We start from the raw sequence: 10,582 nt of genomic DNA, 5'->3' as shown, positions 1-10,582 counted from the left end.
ACATGCAGTTGCAGAAAATGTATTTGGATGATATTTATTCAATCTGACATACTTGACATACGATAAACATAGTGTGCTTATTAAGCATATTTCTTGGGCATTAAACACCCGGGGGGGGGGGGGGGCAAGTCAAATATATTGCTGTACACACGTGTGACCAAGTAATTTAATTCCAAACACCCCCTAAACGAGTTTTTCTCTGTGGTGCAAAATTACCCCCTAAACAAGTTTTTCGCAGGCTTTATTTACACATTTTGGCCCCTATAAACAAGTTGTCGCCAAAATATGACCTTGGGGAAAAAGCTTTGGGGGAAAAAAAACATACCCTAAATACTTTTGACCCCGCGATCGACCATTGACCAGTCTTTCAAAACCACCCTTTTTCTTAAAAATTGTCCAAAACTGAAAAAACATGCACCCCTTTAAACGCTTTTTTTGGTCACGCGTGTGTACAGCAATATATTTGACTGCCCCCCCCCCCGGATTAAACACCTAGATGACAATGGGCTGAACAATCGGATAATAAGGTTGTCTTATAGATGATTCAGTTCTTAAAGGTCAATTAAGTCCACCACAGAAAATAAGTTGATTTGAATAAAAATAGAAAAATCAAACAAGCATAAGACTGAAAATTTCATCAAAATCAGATGTAAAATAAGACAGTTATGACATTTTCAATTTTCACTCATTAAAAAAATGTTGTGCACTACTCAGTGATATGCAAATGAGTGCAGTCAATGATGTCCTTCACTCACTATTTCGTTTGTTTTTTACTATTTGAAAATACATTTCAACTTTTACAAATTTCTGGCCCAGATTTGACAATAAATCAAAAATATACACACGTGTTTATGAAGGAATATTAAAACATCGTTTCACCTGAGGATGAGGGGAAAATTAGAATATTTCATAATGCATGAAAAACAAAAGAAATAGGGAGTGGATGATGTAATATCAGTCTCCTCATTTGAATACCGATATGGATGTGAATCATAGACTCTTTATGATGTGAATATAAACTATTAGTATTTTGTGAAATAAGCAAATTTTTTAAATGTCATAACTTTCTTATTTTACATATTAATGAAATTTTCAGTGTTACGGTTCTTTAATTTTTCTCTTTTTATTCACTTCAACTTTTTGTTGGGGTTGACTTGTCATTTTAGTTTCAGGACGTTCCAAATTCCATGTTATAGACCTCCACCACCGCTATTAATGTCATCGGCCCAGCTGTTGGCGACCGTACCGGCGATGCTCTCACTCCTCTCCATAGAGTTGGTATTACCGTGTCCAACTCTATGCGACTGGACCCTAGTCTGCTGGGCAAACCCTTCGCTCAAGTTAAGGGTCTGAATGTGCAGCCTACTCATGCCTTGTGTACCGAAGGCTCTTGTATGTGCTAGTCTTTGCGTGGAGGCACACTTATTGATCAAAGTTCCAATGAGGGTCTGTGCCTGCAGACTAACCGGACCCGGCCGCCGACTAGTCTGCTGGGCAAACCCTTCACTCGAGTTAAGGGTCTGAATGTGCAGCCTACTCATGCCTTGTGTACTAAAGGCTCCCTCGCTCTGTGCTAGTCTTTGCGTGGAGGCACACTTATTGATCAAAGTTCCAATCAGGGTCTGTGCCTGCAGACTAGCCGCCGACCCAAGTTAAGTTTTTACGATTGATTACGCAACAAGTAAGATTGGCCGCTGCTGGAGAAAGCAGTCAATTAACAATGATTTCATCACATAGAGAAGACGAGTTTCCTCAAATAAGGAGTAAGTAGAAGACGTTTTTCAATGCGTGTAATGTTGGTTGTATTCAATTATTGGGTTTGTCATTAATTCTGCTCGCTTTTTAGGAGGAGTTTTACTTCTATTGAGAGCGATTGTATGATGTCATTGTCCCATTCATTGACTTTTGTGTGGTGCAGTTTTCAACAGATTCTACAGTCAGACTGCAGGTCCCAAGAAAGTGGCTTCTTTCATCCAAGTGATATTCATGACTTGAGATGTTTTGCATATTTAATGAGCTTGATGCGGACCAAAACACCTCTTTTCATTCGGTCATTGCTGCTCTAATTGTGCATCAAATTTCATGAATTTGGTACCATTGTAAAGAAGAAGAATCATTCTTTCAGGTCATGTGTTTGGATTTATTCAAAGATTTTGTAATATAGGTTAAAATTTTGATCTAAAATATGCTACAAAATAAATATTTTCACCTGACAAAAGCTGCTATTTTCACACTTTATTTTTGTTTGAGCCCAAATGATTTTTATATCAGGATAAAGCTGAATATGTATGCTTTAAAATGATATAGGTTTCAAAATAAGAATTGGTTTAATCGGGTCAAGATCACACTTTTCATTTGCCAAGTACATAAAGCAGCTTGAAAACAAGAATACTGCACTCTGATTGGTCAAAGAGACCGCACACTGGCAAATTCCAACGGTTCCAGTGCCTGGGTTCGTGGGAAGGTCACACTTCCCATGTGGTAATCTCCTCAAATACCCCGCGCCTGTTGTTCTGTGAATCTTATCCAGCCAATCAGAACTCTGGATTTCATGCAAGTACAAAATTTCAGAAATCTCGTCTTGTACCTTGGTGGGAAAAGTGTGATCTTGACCCGATTAAAAGGTGCTGCATATCAAGAGTGGCATTGTGAGAAAGTACAGAAGTTCAGCTTTATGTTGATATAAATATCATTGAGGCTCAAAATAAAAAGTTTTGCACAATTTGCAAAAGAAAACAGAGGAAGAAAATTCAGTTTTGAGGCACATTTTCAGGCCAGAAATTTACTTATTTAACAAAATATTGTATACAAAATAAATGACCAATATGAAAGAGTAACTTTTACTCTATCTGATGGTGCAATAATATTTCATTTAACTTGAGGTTAAAACAGGTAAATTCTTAGAGAAAGAAAATCTCACGAATCACGAGATTTTGCAAGGAGGAGGATTCAGCCACGAGATGATTTGGATGAATCTGGCCTTTTTGCTCATTAGCATAGGGACCTGCGGTCTGACTGTCTACTACCGGGCCGAGCCACAGTCACAGCTCAGTCACACTATGGGAGTATAAAGTTAGTAGTGCGACTGCGAGGTTAGTTAGAGTAAAGTGCCCAAATATCGGACACTTAAGCAAAATTGGACCCCCCCAAAAAATCATTGAATCAAATAAACATGTTTATTTCTGTAGTACAAACATGACAAAAGAAATGTTGAATATTATTATTGTAAAAAAAAAATAGAATTAAAAAAATTATGATCTAACATGTCTAAACGGAAATTATTTACTTACTACCAGAATCTTGTTTTTTGCAAAAAATCGGATGCAGTTTCCAAATATCGGACTCGTAGAGTTGTGCGCCGCAATAAATTTAAGCGATTTAAATCACGCTCTATAGACCCCAAAATAATTGCTTAATTATTGATGAAATAATTTATTTTAGCTGCGCAAATGCCGATTTTAATTATTACTATCAAAAATTTTGATATAAAAATTGGTAAATAATTTACTTACCAAACGGACCTCTTTCGGCTCTGAACGTCGGACGTCTTCGCTCAGCTGCGTGCGACTTCGTTCTGAAAATGAGCGCGCGTGTGTCAACAGCACGCATTTCCAATTCAATCGGCCGATATGTCCGATGTTTGGGATAGTGCCATATTTAGAAGGGTGTCGAATTTCCTGCCATGGGGAACCCCCTCGGCGGCCATTGCAAACTTTTTTGCGATAGATCGAACATGTGCGATCTCGGCGGCGATATTTCTGCGGAAATCACTTCCCCCTTACGAGATTTTTTTTGGTCATCGATCTTTTGGAGTCCATAATTAGCGAAGGGTCATAAGAATCTCTGAAGGTCAAAATTATGGATTTTACCCTGGATTTAACCCTTGGGAATATTTTTTTTAGCAGTAACTTGGATCTACTGTGTGGGCAGTTCAGTAGCAGGTATGTTCATGTATATTATGCATGCAAGTCCCTAGACCAAAAGCTTCAGTCTCTGTATTTTGGTTGTTCCGCTGAACTACGTTGGCTTCACTCACCATACATAGACTGAAGGGGATGGGGCCCCGTACCTACAGCCAACGTATAGTGAACTAGCGTTTTATAGATCGCGATTTAAAACTGTTTTTTAAGCAAAATTGAAAGTTTCATGGTTTCCATTATCAGGGAAATATAAATAACTTAAGTAATTGCATACCTTGGGCCGGAGTTATTGAAAAAAATCCTCTGGATGATTGAGAAATCTGTCATCTAAGACATTTTCACCTGACCTGACGGTTTTTCTTGCAAGTTGCCATCTTGAATGACGTCATTATCGTATTAACTTAATGTCTCGAATCGATATATCGCGATTATAACTAGTACTAGTACTAGTATAACTAGTATCGTTTATCTTCGGTTTCGTTCGCATATGGAGCAGATCGTATAATATCGAAAGCAATATCGATATCACATTCGTGATTGTTGACGTTCGTTTGTAAATATTTTATAGTTTGGCTGCCATTTTGACCATTTTTATCGTGTTCAACCCAATTAAACATCGGTAAAGTATATTTTTCATGCCTTTTTCATCTATATCGTTTAAAGTATTGAAATGTTAAAATATCAAGTTTTAAAAGTTTGTTGTTTATACATCCTTAGATTGTAAATTCGATGTGTAAAATTACATCAAACTTTGGACTGTGAATTGACAAAAGGGAGGGAATGAGAACACATGCGAGCCCACACGTACACCCTACCGTCGGTAAATGGGGATTACAGTAAAATGTCAGAAATTGTTGAATAAATCCCCAGAAACGACGGTTATTCCTGTCTAGCAAGTCCCCTGCCAGTGCAGGTCCCTGTAGTTATGGGGAGGGAGTTGAAGTCATGTTTGTCCGATATTTGGAACCGTCCGATGTTTGGGGACTTTACTAACTTCGCACACAGAACCATATTTTGGTCTGTATTTCTGAGAAGTCGGCAAACATCACTTCATTACAAAAGTAACGTTTGCCGAAACTTTCTCCAGCTACATTGTACCATGGCTCTTCCCGGTAGGCTAAGTTAGGCACTGGCACTAAGATCTGTGCTGTAACGTTAGACATGTGCCCAAAAAGTCAATACATGAGTTGGCCCCAACTGTTATCTTTTATTTTGAGTGAACCATGAAGCGACATCTTTACATTTTCTGACAGCCAAGTTGATTATCTTTTGATGGGACATGTTTACACGGATCCTCACAAGGTCACACACAGTCCTAGGTCAGCATAGAGACTTTAAAATGCCTATTTTTAGCCACCAGCCCACACAGTATAGGGACCAGTATGCATATTATGGAGTATTAAGCCTTATTTTTCACTATTTAGGAAATTTTGAGGTAAGTTTTGAGCAATGTCTGATGATAATGCTAATAAAGAATATATTTTTAGGGTAATGCCTTTTAGTAGAAAAGTTGTTTCGTTTTTTTGTTGTTGGAGTACCTAATCTAGAAAATTCTATGCAATAAATATTGATAGGATCTAACGTTAGATCTACAATGTATGTTATAATATATTTTTTTACAAATTAAAATTTATTTTAAAAAAAGCACAATTGCTAACCTTAGCCTGATAAGTAGTTTTGTATGTCTCTTCCACGGAGATAAAAGGAAGCCGATGGTGGCGCTAATAAATATCGCAACCTAAATTCTGCTCATCGGTAGATTTATAACTGTGTGTCTAAATTCATTGTACATGCAATGGTTATTTGACGTAATGTGGACACCAATAAATGCAATACCATCCAAAACATACATGTACGTTAGAATGATTTTTGGTGATGATAACACTTTAAAAAAAATCATTTTAAGTGATGACAAATTTTTAAGAATTGAAAAATTCCACGTGCCTTGAACGAAACCAACAGTACAAGCTTTGTTCATTTGTCAACAAACGGTACGCCAAAGTTTATACAATGAAAAGACTGGACACTTTGCAGACTTTGTGTAACACTTTGCATGGTTTTGCATGTAAAATAGTTTCAGTGCCTACAATGTAGTCTTTCCCTTGTAATGTCTCTGATATGAATATAAATCTTGCGCCCTCTTTAGACGAAAAGTCAAACAGCAAGAAGAGTAAACGTCATCAAGCAGTGGAAATCTTGGGATATAACTGCATTTTATCAAATAAATTTGGATTGAAGGTCATTATTTATTCAGTAAATTAAGTGTCAACAAACTTCATATAATTTTATGGGATTTTTACCCCTTTAGGATAGGTCTAAATTGACCACCATTGATGTGAGTGCGTTTTGTGTGTGATTTCCTGTACAACTGAGAATGCAATGCACCCATGGGTGCTACTGAGCTGCAGGAGGCCATTAAGTTACCATTAATCTACCAGTGTGAGCACTTTATGCCCACAGTAGATATATGAGGTAGATATTTGGAGGCTTCATTCAACCTTTATATTTCCACCTTGGATTTGGGGAGAGTAAAATAAAACTAACGAGTTGAGTGTAATGTGTGGGCTGAATTATGTTTAGTCAGTAGGATCTAGACTAATTGTAAATTAAAGTAAAATTTACTGAGCAAAACGCTGAAAATTTCATTGAAATGTGATAACAGATATAAAGTAATTAAATTTTAAAGAGCATAACTGAAACCATTGATATGCAAACCATTAACAGGCTGATGTTGCCATGTCCCCACTTTCCTTCTTAATTGTTATAGAGCTACATGTTATTTAATGATATTATAATTAGTTATTTTCATACATATGTGTATGATGTCTCCCTTGTGAATAAAAAATGTTGCAGCAATGAATATCTTATGCATCAAATCAGTTTTCAATCTATTTTTTTTTCATTCTTGGTGGAAAAATTTGAAAAAATATTCCATATACAAAAGAATAAGTGGGGACGTGGTATCATCAGCTTGTTCATTGCATATTCATGAAGATGGCATATAACTCTTTTATTGAAATCAAATCTTTAAAATTCATAACTTTTTGTTATTCCTTGTCCAATTTTGATGAAATTTTCAGTGTTTTGTTTAGTCTGATGTAAATCATATTATTTTTAGTTTGGAGTACCACTTTAAATGAGGCTAAACCAGAGGAAGTGGGGGGGGGGGGATGGGAGGTTAGCACTCAACCACAAAACTGGTAGGTAGGTGCTTACCACAGGGAAATGGTAGATGACTTGTTTTTATTAGTTTTTACCAGTTCTGCCTGATTTACTCATATCACTCTTTCCTCTTTATGCTCCATAGATGCAGTGTATTTCGATCACACAGGGGCCACACTGCCATGTTCTAGTCAACTAGAGGGCTTTCACAGAGACATGAGAGAGAATCTCTATGGTAACCCACACAGTCACTCATCTAGCAGTAGTCTCTGTACTGAGACAATTGACCAAACTAGGTTCAGGTAAGTTGTAACAAAAAAAGGAAATGGAACATTTTAATTTGGAGTTGGATTAATCTAATACAAGCAGGCAGTAAAAGGGGGATCTCTTCTAAGATTTGGTTCACATTCACTAAAACATAAATTCTCCTTCATAGAAGTAAAATGATTATCGCTAATAAGATGGTGATAATTTTCCTCTCTAGAAATCTAAACCTATTTTTGCAGCCCTTCCATTTGTAAAATTAAAAAACAAATCAAGTTTATTTACATGAAATCCATTTTGAAGAAATTGTAAATACTATAAGACCATAGCCTACACATTTGACAGAACCATTAGATATGTTGTACCAAATCAAGAAAAATAATTATGATTAATCTACGTGAGTATCAATTATTCAAAGCTTGTAAGACACTTTGTTTTTGCCTGAAGAAAATTGTTAGAAATAGCTTTGCATTTTACATCAGAATTGTTACCAAATTAAGATGTTTGAGCCTTTGGATAAAAATTAATATTTTTAAGGGGGGGGGGGGGGTCTATTAAAATTAAATAAAAAAAATCTTTGTCTCATGAATAGTTGTAAATTCGTAATTGATAATAATAATAAAAACTGTGGATTTGTTGAAATACACCGTAATTGTTATGAATGCTGTACATGTATAATGCACAATTTGCGATATGTGTACTTATGATATAGAACAAATGAAGATCTGCGTACTTTGTTAGAATTGTGAAATAAGCTTTGGATGGATTTCTTTGAAGGGAATAGGCCTCGAGTTGGTATAAATTTAATAGTCATTTACACAGTGAGCGCATGAAAAGGGAGACAGTACTATCTGCGTTATTTAGCTGCTCAACATACACAAACATAAAACAAGCTATAAATACAATGTTCATAAGGTTAAATATATCCACAGTTTTAATTATTTTTTTATAATTTATTAGTTATTACTTTGTACAACAGATCTTATAAAAGAACGTATGAATTAATTTTCAGCAGATGAAACCTCAATTAATTTTGAATTTGCTTCATATTATTTGTACAGATACATTATACTAACAAAGAAGGGACAAATGGATAGACCATTTGTTTTCAGTTGTGTGTTTTTACCTTTACAGCTGCAGATTACATATATTTTATTTATCTTGACAGGATACTGAAACACTTCAATACCACTCTTGAGAAACATACTATTATATTTACATCAGGATGCACTGGAGCCTTAAAGCTGCTTGCTGAATCGTTTGACTGGTCTGGCTTGAAAGGATGCCATCAGACAGGAAGATCATCGTCTCTGAAGCATGACGAGAATCCTCATCATGGACAGAGGAGAGGGATCTTCTGCTATTTACAAGATAACCATACATCTGTAGTTGGAATGAGAGAGATTGCACATGCTAAAGGTGCAGATAGTCTGTGTTTATCTAAAGATACAATGAAAGAACTATTCACTTCTTCCATATCTGTCGTTAACAAGATTAGCCCACAAGATAAAAACAATGGTAAAAAAGTTGATGGTGCAGAATACAATGTGCGACCTCAAGGGCTGTTTGCTTATCCAGCTCAGAGTAACTTCTGTGGATACAAGTACCCACTGCAATGGACAAAGAAAGTTCAGGATGGAATCCTCCGTCACCAGACTGGTTACCATGGTAACTGGTATGTTGTTTTGGATGCTGCAGCATTTGTCAGTACCTCTCCTTTAGATCTGAGCTTGTGTGATGCAGACTTTGTGACCATTTCCTTCTACAAGATGTTTGGCTTCCCGACTGGCCTGGGAGCTCTCATTGTACGCAATGATTCTGCCCATGTGTTGGTGAAGGAGTACTTTGGAGGTGGTACTGTGATGGCGTATTTAGCCAAGGAAAGGTTCAACAAAACAAGAATGGAATTGGCAGAAAGGTGGGCCTTTTGAGAATTAAGTTCAAGATAAAAGTAATTGTATACAAAATGTAGAAATAACATTTAATCTTGGATTCTTCAAAAATGCCCGAAGAAATGGTTATTTAATTGGCTGCATGTTATTGAAGTATAATTATTTGCATTCATCGTACTATCAGAATATATGACTTTTGCAACTTAAAAAGTATATTTAATACACCATAAGATCATTATTCAGATCATTTTCTGAATAAAATTCCAGAGTGCCTTAAAGAAATAGTCTAACATGGAACTAACTTAATTTGCAATTGTTCTTTCAGGCTTGAAGATGGCACTGTACCCTTTCTTGATATTGTTAGCCTACGTCATGGGTTTGATGCACTGGAAAGACTTGGAGGTAAGGATCAGTACCTTGTAAATTGATTGATTTTCATAGGAATTGGAAATTTCTTTCGTGATGAATTGATCACTCCAAATGCAGATTAATTTTCTGTCAAGCATAAATAAATTGCAAAAGTTATTACCTGCATTGAATCCACTTTCACTCAAAAGGCAGCAACAGACTCTTAGGGGTGTAGTAAGAAAATATTTGCAATCACAAATTTCTGTTGCAATTTTATAATTGGTAGATCAATTTTAGCTATAACGCCCGGGGGGCACTTCCATTGACGAGTGGATACCATGCGTGACCATGGGGTCTCGAAAAGCACTCTAAACAAGTATTTTCCATATTCTGAATGTGCAACTCTTAACAAGTATTGGCGTGTGAAACCATACCCTTAACAAGTATTGGAAGCAGTTTGATACCCTTGGCAAGTATTCTCTGAATTGAACCCCTAAACATGCAGCGATATTTTAATTGTTATGTCATGGACTTCGGTTGTTGGTTTTACCTTTACCTACATCATTGGGTTTATGGCATGGCCCCACCTCCCACACCTCGCGCAAATCGGACTCTAACTTTTTTAAACACGTAGTGTTGACTGTTGTGGTCAACATTTTAGTCTTTTTTATTCCCTCGCAAATTTGACCCTAAACATGTATTTTTCCGAGCAAAATAGATACCCTATTTGTCTCACCTGCATAGCAGAGTGAGACTAAAGGCGCCGCTTTTCCGACGGCGGCGGCGGTGTCAACACCAAATCTTAACCTAAGGTTAAGTTTTTGAAATGACAGCATAACTTAGAAAGTATATGGACCTAGTTTTTGAAACTTGGCCATAAGGTTAATCAAGTATTACTGAACATTCTGCCTGAGTTTCAGGTCAGGTCACATGACCAAGGTCAAAGGTCATTTAGGGTCAATGAACTTAGACCATGTTGGGGGAATCAACATCAAA

The 10,582-nt window shown here is 36.5% G+C and overlaps 1 protein-coding gene across 3 annotated transcripts in view; it reads left to right on the top strand.

Annotated features, from left to right (window-relative positions):
- Nucleotides 1–1,655: 1,655 nt before the first annotated feature.
- Nucleotides 1,656–10,582, top strand: part of LOC129257200 (molybdenum cofactor sulfurase-like) — a 21,227-nt gene continuing 12,300 nt past the window's right edge. For 2 of the 3 annotated variants that reach the window (XM_054895478.2, XM_064097100.1), the window contains exons 1-4: nucleotides 1,656–1,763; nucleotides 7,228–7,384; nucleotides 8,515–9,264; nucleotides 9,564–9,640. In XM_054895478.2, coding sequence (XP_054751453.2) covers nucleotides 1,721–1,763; nucleotides 7,228–7,384; nucleotides 8,515–9,264; nucleotides 9,564–9,640 — 1,027 coding nt within the window. In that variant the 5' untranslated portion in view covers nucleotides 1,656–1,720. The remainder of the gene's footprint in view (nucleotides 1,764–7,227; nucleotides 7,385–8,514; nucleotides 9,265–9,563; nucleotides 9,641–10,582) is intronic. The other variant, XM_064097101.1, reaches the window with a different exon arrangement.

This window comes from Lytechinus pictus, chromosome 3 (genome assembly GCF_037042905.1).
Source record: "Lytechinus pictus isolate F3 Inbred chromosome 3, Lp3.0, whole genome shotgun sequence".
Lineage (NCBI taxonomy): Eukaryota > Metazoa > Echinodermata > Echinoidea > Temnopleuroida > Toxopneustidae > Lytechinus > Lytechinus pictus.
This window is presented reverse-complemented; position numbering and strand designations above follow the sequence as displayed.